At 59.1% G+C, this 17,799-nt stretch overlaps 1 protein-coding gene across 4 annotated transcripts; it reads right to left on the minus strand.

Moving 5' to 3' along the window:
* Positions 1-2,278: 2,278 nt before the first annotated feature.
* On the minus strand, positions 2,279-17,460 carry HRH2 (histamine receptor H2). 4 transcript variants are annotated; one of them, XR_011143954.1, is made up of 4 exons: positions 17,258-17,460; positions 9,916-11,391; positions 5,756-8,796; positions 2,279-3,793 (listed from the first exon to the last, which is right to left on the minus strand). XR_011143954.1 is itself a non-coding variant. In XM_068959839.1 (3 exons), exons 2-3 carry the CDS (start codon positions 11,016-11,018, stop codon positions 5,899-5,901), a joined length of 1,122 nt encoding a protein of 373 aa, XP_068815940.1. In that variant the 5' UTR covers positions 11,019-11,391; positions 17,258-17,460; the 3' UTR covers positions 4,765-5,898. The 4 variants fall into 4 exon arrangements, 1 of the variants encoding a protein (XP_068815940.1); XR_011143952.1 differs by having other exon boundaries at positions 2,285-3,793; positions 5,756-5,917; XR_011143953.1 differs by having other exon boundaries at positions 2,285-3,793; positions 5,756-5,917; positions 9,916-11,482.
* Between the last annotated feature and the right edge of the window lie 339 nt (positions 17,461-17,799).

A 17,799-nucleotide genomic window follows, 5' to 3' on the forward strand; every position in this document is an offset into this window, starting at 1 on the left:
GCATGCTTCGGCTGGGAAACGTAATTCCAGGTTTTGGGCGAGAGGCACCCCAAAGCCTTTCCACCGGCTTGACTCCCTGGCCAGAGCCGCTTGGTGCCCGACACCAAAATGCGTTTTATTCAAGAAAATCAAATCTTGGGATTTCTTAGGCAAAGTTTCTGATCTTTTGACGGCTTGGGGCTGTTCCCTACCTTCATGTCTCTTCTGCGTTTAATCACATGATAGCCTCAAAAAAAAAAACCCCAGCATGTTTTCTTTTATTCTGCTGATGTTTCTGTTTTATCTAAAAGAAAGAAAACAGTCCCTTCGCCTCCAGCGCACAGCAGGAACCGCTTTGCCGCCGCGCTGCTCAGGGAGGGGGATGCTGCGAAGCGCCGCGGCTGCTCCCGCTTCCCGCGCGCCTCCCCTTCCCCGCCGCGGCCGCGCGTCTCTGCCGGGCAGCCCCGGCTCCCGCGCGCCGACCGGGCGGGCCTGGGGCCGCCGGGCGCAGCCGCCGATCCCGTCCGCTCCCCCACCCCTGGCAGGGAGACATTGCCTATCTGAAAAACCAGCTGTTGTTTAGGAGCTTCCTACGAGGTTTCTCTTGGCTCCCGGAAATTTTGCTGGGAGAGAGAATTAAATTCCCTTTTGTTGCTGTTCTGGGGCAGAACAAACCCAGATGTTACCCGGAGAAACGTCCTGCCTGCTGACCCGCTGGGCGCCCGGCTGCTCAGGCTGCCCCTCGCCCCAGACCGCGGTGGCCACCCGCCCAGCACCGCTGGCCATGTGACCAGGACCAGCCCGTCCCCAGGCAAGCTGCTGCGATCAAAGCTCTCCTGGGGGTATCGGCTGAACGGAGCGAGGCTGGGATTAGTCTCGGCGGTGGCTACGGTGACAGCAGCGACCTGGCGCAGCAGCCTCGTCCCATCTGTGCTGATGCTGAGCTAATCCATCCGCAGCGCCTGCCCCCTGCGGGGAAGCGAGCCCGTGCATGCACCGAGCAGCGCCAGGCCTCTGCATATCCCAGGGAGGGACCTGGTCAGAAATGCAGACAGCTACGGGCACAGATGTTCTGCATCTTGGCTTACTCCCTCTTCCAGCCTTGTTAGTATTGAAATTAAAAGCAAGTGTTTCTGAATTAGTAGCTGTTCTCCAAGACCCTAATTAGCAAAGCTCTTCATCCCCCCAGGGCTGCAATCTAATATTCAAAAAAACCCCAAACAAGCCCCAAACCTTGTTTGATGGATCAGGAATGCTACTGGAGCAGTTGGGAGTGGTTCTTCCTGCTTAGTATGGTAATTAAACACTTCAATTGCAATTATTTTTGCAATTAGATAAGTCTCTAATTGTTATCAGAGGTGGCAGGGGTTTGGGTGTTTGCTTCTCAGTTCTTTCTTCCAGAGCTGGAGCAAGGGTGGATGCTGCAGGGATTTCAAGGCCTGCTCCTGCCTGGTTTGTCTGGAGAGGCTGCGTCCCCTGGGTGTCCGGCTGTGGGATCTCGCTTCTGGGCGCATGAGATGTGCTGGGCTGCGTGGTGGTGGCACGGCTCCCCCCAGCCCTCCTTACTGCCTGGAAGCTGTCGGCTCTTTGCAGTTGCTGATTGCTCATGAGATGGCTAAATCCACAGGGGTACGAAGCGGTAAGTGCTGCCCTTGCGCTGGCGTTAGACGTGTTGGCTGCCCTGGGAGGCAGCAGCGGGGTTACGTAGCTGAGTGGGGGTCCTGCACGGTGGATGGGAGCCCTGCGTGAACTCTGGGCATTTCGGGGTGCTGAGCTCGGGGCGTTCGTGGATGAGCCCCTGGGCTGTGCCCCGTGCTGGCATCAGGGCTGTGCTGCGGCAGCTTGGCTGCCTGTCCCCCCCGCCTGGGTGTACCCCACTGGCCGTGCCTGGGGGCTTATAGCAAAGGCCGGAGGCACGGCCAGGAGCGAGGGCTGCAGCCTGGCATGTCGGTCCCTGGCAGCAAGCAGGGGGAGCTCTGAGCCTGTGCTGCTGCCACACCGCTCCCGGCCCTGCCGGGCCACAGAGCACCCACAGCCTGGCGAGGGGGTGCCCGGTGGTGCAGGCACAGATGCCTGCGAGCAGCCTGTCCCACCACCTGGGGTGGCCCCTGTGCCGCTTGGGGTCCTCTGCTGCCCTGGGGGCCCTGGTGGCGGCCGAGCCTGTGTCAGCAGAGCCGGTGTCATGCATGACTTCAGGCCCTGAGTCTGGCTGTGGTGAAGGATGCTACTCCAGCAGCTTGGACCCCCGGAGATCACTAAGACTGTAGGTAAGTGTCCTGGGGTGGGATGGCTGGAGAGGCACCTGAGACCATGTACTTGCCTTGCACTTTCCTCCTCCTGGCTCAGAGCCTGGGCAGCTCAGCCGGCATGAAACTGGCTGGCCTGGGGGCTCAGCGCCTGCTGTTCCTGAGGGGGTCCCGTAAAGAGGGGTCTGCTGGTGCCCAACATGGCCAGAAATGCTGCGGGGTGCAGGAGAACCCCTGCCTGGGGGTGAGGTGGACCAGGTTTATTCCAGGAGGAAAACTCCTGCCGTCCCACAGCGCGGATCCACAGGCTCCTTCCTTCCCATCCCAGCTGCTCCTCTCCTCCTTCCCGCTGGCTCTGGGAGGCAGGACTGCCCAGCTGGCCCCACGGGGAGGTGGTATCACAAGGCGAGGTGTCCCTGGGAGGCCATGGGGAGGGGCTGCAGCCTGGGTCTTCAGGCACTGGCCCACTGGGACCCAGGGCATCCCAGAGCCCGTGCACCTGTCCCCGGCTGCAGAGACACGATGGTGGCCTTGGGCTACCAACCCTGTGCTGTGGCCAGCAGAGGAAGGACTGGCCCAAGGTGGGGGTGCAAGCGTCCCAGGGCAGCGGTGGCCGCTGGAAGAGCTTGGTGCCACCTGCCTCCTCCGTTAACTCCTGCTGAGCGGACTGTGCTCGCTGAAGCAGTGCGTCCCGGCACGGGGCCGCAGCAGGTCTCTGTCCAGCTCGCAGGTCCTTTGGGGACCCGATGTGGAGGGGCTCCTGTGGAGGGCTGGGGATCGGGCAGCAGGATGGGGTGGCTCTTCCCAGGGCAGAGCACATCTAAAGAAATACATCACTTTGTTTTCCCTCTAGGTTACATAGGTTTTTATATCATTTACTTCTGCCCAGGCTCAGTGCACCGACATCCTGCTTTTTGCAGTCTTTTCCCAGCAAGAGCAGTGCCCAGGACCCCAGCCCCGCCACGCAGCGCGGTGCCTCCCTGCGGCGCAGCACCCCGGGGCACCCGGCTCCTTGCAGGGGGCTGGTGCAGGGGGTACGAAGCAGATTCGGAGAGGGAGGTTTCCCCGGTGTGCAGCCTGCGGGTGCAGGGTGCTCCTGGGCACGGACACACTGTGCCACTCGCAAGGCTGCCGCCATGCCCTGTCCTCCTACCCCGTTGTCCCCCCTGCGCTGGGGCCCCTGCCCTCCCATAAAGCCCTCGAGCAGAGCTCCGGGGAGGGCAGTGACGTGCAAAGAGCCCTTCTCCCTGGTGTGCTGGGCGCGGAGGCCTTGCCCCAAGCCCTCTCCCTCCCAGCTCGACCCGCTGCGCACAGGGAGGGCACCCACTGCCTGGCTCGGCCAGGGGGCCAACGCTGGCTCGCCGGGCCGGCTCCTCGGACTCTGCCCTGCAGCCGCCGGCTCGACGCCGGAGGTGCTGCAGCCCCCGTGGGGTGGCTGGGGAAGCTCTTCTGCAGCTCTGCCGAGGGCTCTTCCAACGCGCTACCCTCCTGGGAGGAAATCCGGGCAGGCAGAGGCCTCTCTGGCCGTGCACTGGGACAGGCAGCTGCTGCGTGCCGGGGTTGGGATCCTGAGGAGAACAGAGAGGGAGTTCAGAGGGTTGGCAGGGGGCTCCCTTTCGCTCCTCTCGGGCCACCCGGCGCGAGGGATGCTGCACGGAGACCTGCAGGGCCGAGGAAGGACCGAGGGGACGGCGCCGGGAGGATGCTCTCAGCAGAGCACGCTTGCACGGCTCCGCTGTCGCCCTGGAGTTGAGTGGGTTCACGTCTCCTTGGACCCCTCGGCTGACTCAGTTTTTGTGGCTTTCCCTGCCCGCTCTTCCCGTCTGCGGGGGCCAGCCAGCGGCAGCTGAATTGTCGGTTCCAGGAACAGCTCGAGGGGGGCAACCCCACGGGGAGCCCTGGGGCTGGCAGCGCCCTGTTCCCGGGTGCTCCTTCCCTCTGGGCGCGGGTGCCCCCCAGGAGGGGGCCGGGGCATGCTCCGCGCCGCGGCAAGTGCTGGTGCCTGGGTGCCCCACGTGGGGCCGTGTTTCCGCTCCCCACCCCCGTGGTGCACGGAGGAAACCCGCGGTGACAGCAGGACCTCGCGTTTCCTGCAAACCTCTCCCCGCCACCCACTTTCCTTCAGCCTGCCGATTGCATCAGTGATCTTGCTTGTGGGGGGGGTTTGGGGGGGGGGGAAGCTGGTATTTGGCCTCTACCTCATGGAAACTAGACGTGTTTCAGAAGATGTGTGCAGCGCCGAGAGGGAAAGCGCGTGAAGCAGCAGAGCTGGAATCGGCTTCCCGCCGCCCCTACTTCTGGGCAAGGGCGGGAGCAGAGATGACGCCGCCGAGGGGGGGTCAGCACGGCCTCCCCCTCCAGGAGGTTCGCGGCTGGCTGTGGTGCTCCCAGGGCTCGGCTGGGGTTTTGCACCTCTCTGCGCCGTGGAGCAGGGGTGGGGGGTGCTCGGGGGTGCGCAGGGCGCAGCGCCTGCCGAGTCTCCCCTTCCCCTTTTCCATTTCCATCCCCGGGTCGCTTCGCAGGGACCCCCTCGGAGAGGTGCAGACCGCTGCTCGCCGCCCCGCTCTCCTGGGACGTGGCCGAATCAGCCAGCTGGGGGCAGGTGGATGAATGAAGGTTGTGGCCCTCAGCTTCCTCAGCCGGGGAAGGTGCCCCCTTCCACAGCCCCGCCGGGCACCTGCCCGTGCCGCCCCTGCACGACCTTGGCTGCGGGGAGCACCGCTCAGCAGGGAGCAGGGACAAGCGTGCCTGGCGGCAGCCCGCGGGTAACCTCATTTCTCCGCAGGGCACGGTCGACCCAGGAGAGCCCGCGTTATCAGCAGGCAGCGTTCGAGGGAGAGCGCGTGGAGGTCAGGGCGACCTTGCCGGGCTCTCGCAGGGAGACGCTGCAGCAAGTGGCTCTCCGGGGAGTTGACAGACGCCCTCCCGCGCAGCGGCCGCTGGATGCGTCCTCCGGCCCAGCGCTGCCGGGGGGAGAGCGGCAATGCCGAATGCAGCATCGGCCCCCTGCCCCGGCAGCCCTGCCAGGAGGCCTGCAAAAGCTGCCGGCAATTTGTGAGGAGCCGATGCCGGCTGGCAAGAAAATGAGGTGAGCTAGACACGTGCGCTCAGCGCGCCGAGCGGCTCCCCGGCGGCGACCGTCAGCAGCGGCGGGCACAAAAGTGGAGCAGAGTCGGGCCGAGGGAGCTGCCGCCGGGCGCTCCCCTGGCTGGCGCGCTGGCTGAGCAGGACCCGTATTTCCCAGGGCATCACGGGACAGCCGTATAACACTAGCCAAAAACACTGCTGCAAATGCTGGGGGGGAGCAGGGGACAGGTCTGTGCACCGCCCTGTGTTTGGGGCTGCGTTTGGGAGAGGAGAGCAAACGCCGCCAGAGAGAGGATGACGCTGCACCTCGGATGGCATCACCCTCCGGACCAGGCACCCATCCGGACCGGGATGGGATGGGACGGCTGGAGGGGGGAAATGCATCGGGTGCCCCTGGGCAGGGAGGTCCGTCCCCTCGCACGCTGGCTCAGCCCCGTACTCACCTTGCGGCCCCTGCCTCTGCCTCGAAGCTTCTCCCAGGGAACAACCTAGCTTTGTCCTTTCAGCCTTACAGGATTTTGGAAGAGGGCAGCCAGGAGCCAAAAGCTGGGAGACGTGTGTCCTCAGGCAGCGGGCTGGCTGAGGCTCACAGGAAAGCGCTGGCGCTGGAAAGGGTTAAGTCGTATATAAAGATGTAATAAAAGAGAGAGAGAGAGAGAACATATTAGCAGGTCAGTGGCAGCAGGGATGAGCGCATCGGGCTCCCGTTTTCGCTCTGCGCTCTCCCATGCGCTCCCAGCCCCGATGTCCACCCTGCCGAGGCCGCGGCAGGGGAGGGCAGTCTGGGGCAGGCACGTCGGGGCTGGGAACGTGGCCCTTTCCGATGGGAACTGGCCTCTCTCTGCCCGTAGAGCGCGGTCCCAGCCATGCCCCGAGTGTCTCTGAGCACAGCCTCGTGCCTGCAGAAGGGTGACCCGGAGCCACGTGCTTGGCCCCAGCCGCCGCAGCTACGCAGTTTTCTCCCTGGTGGGGACCCAGTTAGTGCTCAATGTTCTTTTTTTTCAGGCTTTTAAACTGTCTGGTCCTCCGTGAATGGTGTCACAACCTAAAGCCATGCCCAGTGCTCAGCAGAGTCCTGCTGAGTCCCGTGTCTCACTGCAATCAAGCAGCAATGAGTTCCCGAGGTTAACCAGATGTGCAAACAACTGATGCTCTCATTTATTGTGTCGTTATCGTGGCATGATTGCCTTGCCTTTTTAAGGCACAGTGAAGAAAGAGAAGTTGTCTCCCATCACTTTGTTCTTTGGCCCTGTAGCCTCAACCCTCCATGGCCCGATCCACAGAAGCGCCCCCAGTGCTTTAATGACTGTGTTGCCCCTTTTGTTTTCCGAAGGAGCGCCCCGCTCTGAACTCCCCATCCCAGCTCTCGGCACCCCAAGACTCACCCCAACACTTGAATACTCTCACTGCTGTTTGCGGGCCTTTACCCTATGCTTTGCAACAGGAGAGAAGAAGGGGGAAGAGGTATCTATCTGTCCTTTCACGCTCAGATTAGTCCTGGGACCACCTTCTGGCTGATCCAGCTCATCTGCCATCCTAACAGCAGGGGAAGCGACCCACTTGTCCATATATCTGACGCCAGAGAAAAGGGATGGAAGGGGCTCCAGGTGATCCTTGGTACCATTGCCATGCGAGTGAGCAAACCCATGAAACAGAGAAAGTTGAAAGAACAGCAGATCATTCAGAGCTCAAGTGAGCTCTTATCTGATGGCAAGCAGAAACCACAGCAGTGATGCTGTGTAGGATGGGAAAGCGAGCGCTGGGTTGAAGAAGGTCAGGCAACGTCCCCGTGTCTGAGCCTCCCTCCCTCGCGTATGTACGCGCTGCCACAGCACCGGCTGATGCCTGCCCTCCACGTCGGGCTCCCGTAGGAGCAAACCCGGATGGGAAACTGAGTTATTTCTCCTGCTGGAAGGGGGGGTAGAAGCCGTTCCAAGTTTCTCACCGCTCTCATTCAAACACACCCGAGCGATGGGAAGGAGCTAAGTCTGTCCCTTGGATCAAGCCGCGTGCCCCGACTCGGCCCTACGGCTGCCGCGGGCTGGGGCTGCCCTAGACCTGTCCGAGCTCCGGTGCAGCAGGAGCCGTCCGCCGCCCTTCCCCGGGTTTCTGGCCACGATTCTGTGCAGGACCTGTCTCGGCAGGAGCACAGCTCTGCCGCCAGGAGCCAGCTGCTGCTCGGTGTTGCAAGATACACTTTGTCAATAAATAAAATCCCATTTGGCCCTGCTGGAGCGACAGATCAGGTCTCCTTCCACCGGCCTTTAGCACAATTTGCCTCCAGTTTGCTTGCTGGCCTAACCCTGCGTTTCCTTTTGATGGCCGGCTAAGGCTCCTGCCTCCGCAGGACGGGGCCGCAGTGCGGGAGTGACCCCGGCAGGCAGCAGCGCAGGAGCAGTCCCAGCGGACGGACAGTGCTCTTGCAAGTTGCTTCGCTGCTTTCCCTTTGCTTTTAGCTCTTCCCGCAGCTTAGCGGGATCCTTGTCAGGGAGGCTGTTTCGGAGAGAGCCTCAAGGCCAACTCTGCGGCCGGGCCTCCTACTGCGTCACAGGCATCCCAAACGCAAAACCGACATTTCCAGAAGTGACACAGCCTCTCGCTGTCGCAATCACTGCTCGCCGCGAATGGCCGCATCCCTGGGAAGCTGCTTGCTAACTGATTAGCTGGTGCTGTCCGGAGGCGGCCTCCTCGGTCGCCTCCAGTCCCGGCACCGCTCTGCAGGGGCAGGGCTGAGCCCCATCCCGCCTGCAGCTGCGGCTCCTCCAGCGGCTCTAGCCTTGGCCCAGGTAACAGAAACCTCCTTTCCTTCCCCTTTTCTTCCTGCTCATTATTCTCATTTCGTGATAAAGCAGCACTTTCCAAAGGCGCTAATGTTCTTCTTTTCTCTCTTTTGGTTGCTATAGGGAAGCCCTGAGAGCCTGTTGCCTGTCCTCAGCTCTCCCCAGCTGTGGGCAGAGTCCCAGCGCTCAAGCTTTCCCCGAACAGCCACTTTGTCCTGGAGTTGCGCTTTAGCGCGAAGAAATAGCACAGCTCTTTCTCTGTCTCCATACGTTTGCAGACGTATCGGTGTCACACCAGACACATGCTGTCTCTAAGCATTTTTATATAACTGCAACTATGTTTGCCAAATGTTGTACCTTTGCACACTTTATTATTTCTCTGGAAACTGGAAAGGAAGTCCCAGGATCTTGCAATCTTTTATTTGTTTGCATCCACCCCACTCTGCAAGCGTCTCTCGGCGTGGAGTTTTGCCTCTATGCTGCCCTCTCCCTTGGGGTAAAGTCACACCTGAGTGCCCAGGCTAAGCCTGGTGCAGACTGAGCTTTTTGGACGGCTCTGCCCTCCAGTCCACCCCTCTGCTTTCTCCTTTCCATGGCTTTAGACTGTGCTTCAAGGTGTGGAAGCAAGGGCACATGCCACAGGAGAGCATGAGCACGGCGTCTCCGCTGGCACACTGGGAGCTGGCAGCAAAAGGACACCTTATCTGTGGGATGGAAAGTTTCTGCACTGTTTATCAGGCATTGCGAAACGTTAGATTAAAGGCTCGGGAGCAGCAGTAGCTTGCACCACGGCAGACAGCAGCCTTGCCCACCCTCCTGGGGCTCAAGCAGGTGGATGCCTTTGGGCAAGGTGGTGTGAGGGCTGGCCCAGCTCTTCGGGAACGCGGGTGCCCAGGGAGAGGATTGCTGCCGCAACCCGGCGCAGAGCTCGCCTGCATCGCCCTGGCTTGGCAGGCTGCCTGGCCTGCTCCTACGTCCCACTGCCTGGGTACCCTCACCCATGGGCTGCAGCCCTGTTTGGGACACCCCAGGAGGGTCCTGACCCTGTGATGTGCTTAGGTGATGCCGAGGGAACTTCTAGCTCTAACTTGCATGGCTATTTGTATTTCTAAAAACATTTGCCAGCCTAATTTTGGCTATTCTTGCTCCTTTACAGAGATGGGAATGGGACTTGCTGTTGGCTGAGTTCGCTGCTGCTGCAAAGTGACAGCCAAAATACGGAGGCTCCGTAATGAGGGTGTGTGGCTTAGCCGAGAAGGGAACCCCCTGAACTGCTCAGGGTGACCGCAGGCACGTTAACTCTCCACACCCCGGTGATAACACGCTGTTCTCCCCGCTGCGCTGGGAGGTGACCTTTTCCGAGTCCCCCACAGCTCTGATGTGTGCCCAGGCTTTGCTGGCCACCTGTCATCAGAGAGTAGGACATGGCCAACGTTGAGGAGCAGCTGCAACTAATGCCTGCACCCGCATTTTGTAAAGCGGAATCTGAAGGCCAGGGACATTTTGTGCTTCCCTGAGGTGATGGCGATGGCCCTGCTGCGTGCCAGCAGCCCCCCTTGCAAAACTCGCATAGCTGGACCGGTGCTACTTGCGCACAGGGATGGAAGTTGGGGCCTTGCTGATGCTGATGAATTGCCGAGTGCGTTGTAAGGAGCAAGAGCTGCCTGGCCAAGGATATCATGCTGGTTCATCCAGCTCATTACTTAACAGTAAAACCAGTTCAGATATAAAAGGAAGGTCCAGACAACATGGGGTCCCCACCTCTGCCTTCCTCTCTGGGGATGGACCAGCCACCAAACCTATGCCCGTAAGAAAGCTCTTACCTCTCAAGTGCTCCGTCAGCCAGCAAGATCCCTTTCCCGTTCCTCATCTCCAGTTTCAGAGGCTTACCCTCCTGCCTGCCCAGGTCCTGCTGGCAACCCCTGCCCCTGGGCTGGGCCTGGCGGAGGGGAGGCAGGCAGGAGCCCCTGGGGTCCCCTGTCTTCCAGCAGTGCAGCAAGTGCTGGTATGCCACCTGGAAATCCCTGTTGAGAGTGCCGTAGAGGATGGGGTTCAGGGCTGAGTTGGTATAGCCCAGCCAGAGGACGATGGACATGGGTGTACCTTTCACGCTGCTGTCCCCCCACATCCCCCGGTAAGTGAACACCGTGAAATAGGGGAACCAGCACACAATGAATGCTCCCAAAACGACCGCGAGAGTCACTGTAGCTTTGTGCTCTTTCACGATGGGTGGCATGGGGGTGTTGCTGCTGCAGCACCACGTGTGGTTTATCCTCTTGGCTTGCTCCCTTGCTATCTTGAATATTCGGTAGTAGGTGATGCACATGATGACCAAAGGGATGTAGAAGGTGAGCAAGGCATCCACAAGCCCATACACTGGGTTCACCTCCAGCTTGCACTCCTTGCTGCAGTTGGAGGCTGTGTTTTGCACCGCTGTCCCGTTGGTGTTCCAGCCCAGGTGGATTGGTAGGAAGGAGACCATCAGCGAAACTGTCCAAATAATGACTAAGCCCACAGCCACCCGGGAGGAAGTGACCACCTGGCTGTAGCGGAGCGGGGTGGTGACTGCAAAGTAGCGGTCCAGGCTGATCATGAAGAGGTTTAGGATGGAAGCTGTGCACAGCATGACGTCCAGGCTCATGTAGATATTGCACAGAGTGCTGCCAAAGGGCCACTCATGGGCGAGCTCATAGATGGCGGAGAACGGCAGCACCAGGAGGCCCAGCAGCAGATCGGTGACGGCCAAGGAGACGATGATGCAGTTCGTCAGGCTGCGGAGCCGGCGATCAAAGGTGACGGCCAGGCAGACAATGATGTTACCGCAGAGAACGAGCACAATGAGGATGACAAGGAAGGACCCGACCAGCACCTGCAGATGGAAATCCATGGGTTCTGGAGGGCTTGTGAGGTTGTAGCATGGATCCATAGTGCAGTAGCATGGATAGAGCTGTCCTGCTCTCCCTCGCTCTGCAGCTACTTGGAATGAGCCTCTACCAGGCAGCTTGGGAGCCCTTTTCAAACCTACCTTGTGTCTACCAGGACCCTGGACAACATTACAGAGTCACTCCACACAGTCAACCTTGCATGCTAGGAAAGACACAGGCCTGCAAGTTCCTTGTGCTCATCAGCTCCACCTGGGAGCTCAGTGCTGGAGCTTATCCTTCGCAGCTGCTGTTGATGGGTCTCAGCTGCTCCCTTTTCCTCTCTTGCCTTTTCTGTTCTTTTCCTTTCTCTGAGAAAGAGTGGGGGTCAGGTTCTGTGGGGTCTCACCTTTCTGTTGCTTCCTCTGTGTGTCTGTGCTGGAAAAGGTAAGAAGGAGACTGGGTTATGCGCCTTCCCTGACAGCAGTGCTGCAATAGGGACAGAGGTTTGCTGCCTCCTAAGGGGAACCTGAAAAGACAAGGCCAAGTTAGAGTTGCAGTGGGTAAAGGTCCTCTGAGCAGCTCCTCTTGGACCCCTCCCAGCTGCAGGTGCATCTGCTGCTCCTTGGGTGCTCCAGCCCACTTGTCCCCGAACTGGAAAGTCCTTTAGGAGTCAGGAACACCAGCCCCTGAGGGTGACCATATAACTTATGGGCAGGATGTCTAAAGGCAATGAGCTCCTACAGGCTTGTGGTAAAAGGGGCACTAGGAGAGCATGAGGAAAGAGTCTTTCCTGAGAATTTCTGAAGCTTGACTGTGCTTGTAAAACTAAGCACTTGATTGTGATCCTTTGCCTTAGTAACTGCGTTTTGGACAGTCCTTTGGCAACCCATGCCTTGCGTTGGTCCCTTGCCTCCGCACTGCTCTGGCTCATGCACCCCAGAGAGGAAATCGTTGCTTTGCCCTGCAAAGCTCCTGAATTGGGCTCCTAAAAGGAAAGAGGAAGCACTTTGCCAGTAATGAATATCTCAGGGAGGAGATGACTGGAAATATCCCTTGCAGGCTTATTTTTCATGTCTATTTTTTGTCTGGACATAAATAACAAAAAGCTGTATTTTACAAGGGCAGAACCAGTCCAGCAAACCCCTCAAAAGGGCTTTTAGCGGCTCATAACGGTGGGTCCCCAGCACCATGTTGCTGCTAGATTCAAAGGGCTCTTGGCTCCTGCATGACTGCAAGTGGCATCTGAGTCCGGAAGGCTCCCAAAGGGAAACTGAGGCACCCAAATGACCAGTGAAAGAGAGCACCAGAAACAGCCTTAGGAGTCAGGACTGCCTGGCCCTGGCTTCTGCCACGGAACTGCCTGTGCTCCTGGTGTGGCCTTATCCTCTTGCTGATCCTGGGCGAGGTGATCGGGGCTCGCCTGCCTCTGCCACCGCGATTGCTCTGGGCGACAGCACGGGAGGCCTGGCTGCCCCAGGCTCCCCACAGCCAGGGCCTGGGGCAGGGAAGCAAAGCCCTCCCCGGGAAAACGCTGCGGGTGAAGGCAGTACTGATGCTCAGCAGCATGCAACAGGCAGCGGAGACGGAGCAAGTGCATGAAACCCCAGCCCAGCCGAAGCTCCAGCCCTAGGAGAGGACAGAGGTGACATTTTAAAGTTAAACTAATTCTGTGGGAGGAGATCATGACATAGATCAGGCTGAAATGTTCTTTGGGTGATTTGTGTTCAGGGCTGAAGGTGCATGGGCCAAGCAAGGCAGGATACCTGAGAGACTCCTGAGTAACCACTGATTGCTGGGAACTCTAGGTTGGAAAGGTGGAGACTGGGCCACCGGGATTAGAAAGAATACCTGCAGCCCTGCCCTCTCCCAGAGAACTGGGGACGAATAAGGAACGATGAACCAGCTTGTGGGAGGCAGTCTGGGAAGCAAAGCAAACCCGCTGTCAGATGGGGTTCCTCCGAGCCCGGGTGCTGGGATTCAGGCTGCCCGGAGATGGAAGCAATGCCTTCAGCCGCAGCGGGCGCGTGCAGAGCGGTTCCTCGCCTCCCGCTGCAGCGCAGGCTCTTGCCGTGGAAAGCTCTTTGTTCGCGCACAAAAGGAGCGCCGAGCAAGCTGAGTGCTGCCTGCCCGCTGATGGCAATGATGAGAACAGGTTGTTCTTAGAGAAGGGTATTTCCAAGTGAAAGGGATGTTTTTTCATTGCTCCCAAGGTGCTGGAAATGGCAGGATAAATTATAGGGGGAGTAGCCCACTCAGAAAATGCTGTAGGTGGATCACAGCCTGCTACGTGGCTGCTTCGCCACACCTCAACAACCTGCTCCTGCCACCAGCTCTTGCAGCTCACAGGGGCTCTTCCGGGCGCTCAGCTCCAGCTCTGCTGGTGGGTCGCAGCGGTCCGGCCGCATCGGTGTGCTCAGCACCAGCCACAGACGGTGGGAATCTGCTGCTTTCCTATGACTCCAACGACGCAGAGGATCCCGGTTACGTTGCCTGTGCCTGGAGGCGCTGGATGAGCCCATCACAGCGCCGCCTCCTCCTTCTGTGTCAGGGCCTTGGATTTCAAGCCCTCTTGTATGAACTTGTATTTCACATCCCTCTGTTCAGGGATCATCATCAGCTCTGGCAGCCCCAGGGCCTCTACTGCAGTCCTGGCCAGAAGTAGGTTCGTTTCTTATTGCTTTTCTAATCAGTTCAGCACAAGAAACAGGCACTTTCTTTTTTCTTTCCTTAGGCACTTCTCTTTTCATTCCCCAAAAGCCTTGGGAGTTTGCTCTTTCAGGGGATGGGGCAGGACCCACCACCAGCTAGGAGGCCACAGGATGCCACCCGGCAGCCTCGTGCCCGTTCCTGGCTGGGTGCTTGCAAAAGCAAGACCCTCCCCGTGGCATGGGCTGAGCAGATGATCCCACGTCCCCCGGCCAGATTATTGCCTGAAAACATTCCCCTGAACGATGGCAGTCTCTGTGCCTGGACGCGGCTTCGTGGGAGAAGCAGGCCGAGGGGCTGATTGAGGAGCGGAGGCAACAGAGTTGGCCTGCTGCCACCGGAGGCCTGGCACGCTGCAGTCCCCTGGAAAAACACACCAAGTTCAGGGCTCTCTCCTGCCCCTTCCAGAGCATCGCTGCTCTGGTGACTGCGCATCTGCCACCTCGTTTAACTCACAGCCACCTTTCCCACAGTGCCGCTTCAGCTCCCATTGTATTTCAGCAGAACGAGTTCGTTTCCTGCTTGACACATGCCTCGAGCAGCTGTTTCCCTTGACAGTCTTTCTACCAAAAGGCTAAAAAAGTCATCACCTTGCAGCCCTGTCTCCTAAGGCAGCTTTTGTATTCACCTGCTTATCCTTGGTGCCACTGCCTGGGCCTGCTCCTGGTCAAAACCTCCCCTGGCATGGAGGGATCAAGAGCAGGGCAGTGCTTCTGGGAATTCCTTCCTGTGCCTTTTCCGGTGGTGCTAGTACTCTGATGGACGCTCTCTCTGCTGTGAAAACTTGTCTGACGCATCCTAAGATTGCATTTCTTTTCTTACAGCTATCCTGGGATTGCCTAAAAGCCAGCTATTTCTCCTATGCTGTTTTCAACTGCTGACTCCCAGCTTAGGGTAGCAATTTTTCCCATTAGTCCCTAGGTGTATGAACTTCTGCCCAACCATTTCATTTCTGTCAATTTTCAGATCTTCTGGTTCTTCTCCTGTAGTATTTTTAGTCCCTTGTTCAGTTTAAAACTTCTCCTGAATTTCTTACCAGTACATTTGCTTAGAGGACACCTGTTTTTTTTAAGCCTAGATTGCTAATGAAAGCCATTAAATAAAATTCATCTCAAGACCAATCTTTGAGGAACTCCATTAATAGCCTTTTCCAGAGCATTAATGATCCTTCCGTTGTAACGTAACGTCATCTCCCCATTAGGTGCTTCTTTAACGTCCTAACAATTCTTGTAGTAATTCCTGCCTTCTCCTGCCTGAATAGGTATTTTCTGCTCTGTTAAAGACGGTGTACTTTGATCCACGGTGTTGCTGTTTAAAATGTCAATTATCTCCTCTACAGAGGGGGCTGTGATTCATATATGGCAAATTTCTGTTGCATTTTAGCCTCTTTTACTCCTACTCCCATGTCTGTCTTTCAGCATCCTTTCCTCGAGCACCGTTTGTTCCAGCACTTTGTGCACTTTTGCAACAAGGCAAATGGGACGTAGTGCCCATTTCTGCAGAACAGGCAATACATTTGCTGTTCTCCATGTATGTGCTTCCACTTCTGGCACAACAGGTTTATTTATAAATCTGGTAAGAGCCCAGGTACATCTGCAGCACTGAGGGATGCAAGTGCAGAAAGGAGCACTCAGCGAGCACCGAACGTGACAGCCTGCCTTTGGGAAGTGTCTCCTGCAGCCTGAAAGGGCACAGGCAGTGACAGTCAGCGGACTCAGGACAAGCCCTGCGTTAAGTGTTTTAGCTCCGTCCTGGGCGCTGGACAGACAGCTCTGCTCTCAGGCAGACCTGGAACGGTGCTCTCTGCTTCCTGCTTTAGCATGTTTTTGAGCCAAGTGCTGGCACAAGTCAATTAGGAACAAAGCATATTCCCTGGCCTTGTGGCACTTGCAGCCGAGTGTTGGCGGCATTTTCTAAAAATTATGTTTGAGTGCTTCCAGAGATTAAACAGCTGGGCGCCCTGTGCGCGGTGCTTCAGGCAGGGCTGTGCAGCAGGGAGGAGGGGAGGGATCGCTTCTGGTCTGAAAGAGGGTGTCTGAGCTCTGATGGCAGGAGCAGGAAGGGACAGGAGCAACAAGAACCTGTGCAAACGGGCTGTTTCCACCCCGCTGCCAGGGCCGAGAGCCTGTCTCACACGTGGAAAAGACCAAATTTGCCAGGATTGAGGCTCGAGGACTATGTGAGAAGGAACAAGTGTGAGAGCAGCACGGAAACTAGCTTGCCCTGCTGTCTGTGGAGGGCTTTGTTGAGGTTATGGGGTCGTTTCTGGTTTTTGTCTGAGCCGCCTTTTTGGAAGGGACGCGCTCCTCCGCGCACTGCCCGCCCGGCTCCGCGTCCCCTGGCCTCCCCACGTGCCCCTTTCCCCGCACCTCGGCGAGCGCCGCTGCTGAACTCCTGCTGCCTCTTCTCCATCTCCTCCTGGCGCTCGCGTGCCTCCCCTCCGCCCCCCACGGCGGTGCTGCTGGGTGCCCCGCGGACTGGCACCCCGAGCCCTCGTTCGGGTGCCGAGGGGGCACACAGCCCACCCCGTGGTGCTACAGGTGCACACAGACAGTCGCAGCTCAACTAGTGCTCTGAGCCCCCTCCAAACCTCTGTGCACCCCTGCAGCTCGGGGAAGCGGGGGGGGGGGGGGGACCCTGGGGTCCCACGTGGCTGCAATTCCCCAGCAGTTTTGCCCCTGCCCCTTGGGTTTCCCCTGCCGCCCTGTGCTCTGTGCGCCCCCTCCCAGCCTGACCCCGGCCCCCGGGGAGGCCAAGTGCAACGCAGGGAAAGGCAGGAACAAAACGCTGCCTTGCCCAGTTGTTTCCTTGTGATAGAGATGGAGCAGCCGGCTCTGAGGGCACTTTGCAGCGCTGGCGTGGGGCACACCAGGCTCTGAACGACACGCGGTGGCAATTGCTGCCCGTGGCGGGAGCGGAGGGGACGGGAGGGGGGCAGGACACAGCCCCCTCCCCATCAGGGGCTGCCCGTCCTCCGTACGCTCGCGGGGGGAAGGTCCCGGCTAGACCAGGGGCTCTGCAGGTAGGCCTGAACGCAGCGAGAGCAAAGAGATGCACGGAAAGCAGCAGAGAGCAGGCAGCATCTGAAAAGTTTCCTCTGCAAAGGTTTCAGGGGAAAGGTGGAACTGGAAATGCAGGCGGGGGGCTCGCAGGCGCTGCTGGAGCAGCAGAAGTCACTGCACAAGTCCCTGGATTTGGCTTCCTACCCTACAGCAGCTCTGTAGCCGGCAGCACAACCGGTCCCTGGCAAAGGGCTCAGGGAAACAGTCCGGGCAGCTCCGTGCGAGAAGTTGGCTCGGCAGCCAACCTCATGCAGAGGGGAGCTGAGATGCTGGGGCAGGGCAGGGCGCTGCCTTCGCTCCTCGTCCCTTTGATGCCCCTGCCTCCGTCCCCAAACCGCGCTCTGCTCCGGCCGGGGTAGGAAAGACGCGGGGTTTGCTGAAGCGACCCCCGTGCTCCGACCCAGGGTGACCCAGCGCAGGGTGCTCAGCTTGTCCCCGGCCGTGGCACGGACCCCTCCAACCTCCCCCCCCCCCCCCCCCCCCAGTGATTTACCACTGTGACAACCAGCAGAAAAATAAAGCCAAATCTTTACCTGGGAAGGGTGCCAGCTCCCTGCAGCCGTGCGGAGCAGGGGAGAGCCCTTCTCGGCGGCGCCTCCTCCAAGTCTCACCTGGGCACCCGGCTCGGCAGGAGGCAGGAGCACGCGCTGGGCGAGCAGTGGCTGCCTGACTGCCTCCCTCCTCTCGGCAATATCCAGGCAGCGTAGTGTCTGCAATGCGAGTCAGACCACAAGTGGGTGGGATCAGAGCTGTGTGCTCAGGGGTGGAGGTTATCATCCGGCAAATTTGAAATGCTGAGAAGGAGCTGCACTCCGGGCACGTGGCTCAGGGACCGCGCTGAGCGGCGCCAGGCAGAGAGAGGGGCTGAGGGCGCCTTCTGCCTCCAGCCGCAGCTTCCTCGTCTCGCTGCCGGGAAGGCTTTGGGGTCCTCACGGCTTGCTGCTCGCCACAAGCTCGGGGTGGAAAGACCCGAGGGGGTCTGTGCAGCAGGCACACGCTTGCCTGCTAGCGGGAGGTCTGCAGCTGTGACTTGCTCTAGGAGATGGCTCAGAAACCACAGAGAGGATCAAGGCTC

The sequence above is a fragment of the Struthio camelus genome, chromosome 13 (assembly GCF_040807025.1).
Source record: "Struthio camelus isolate bStrCam1 chromosome 13, bStrCam1.hap1, whole genome shotgun sequence".
NCBI classification, from domain to species: domain Eukaryota; kingdom Metazoa; phylum Chordata; class Aves; order Struthioniformes; family Struthionidae; genus Struthio; species Struthio camelus.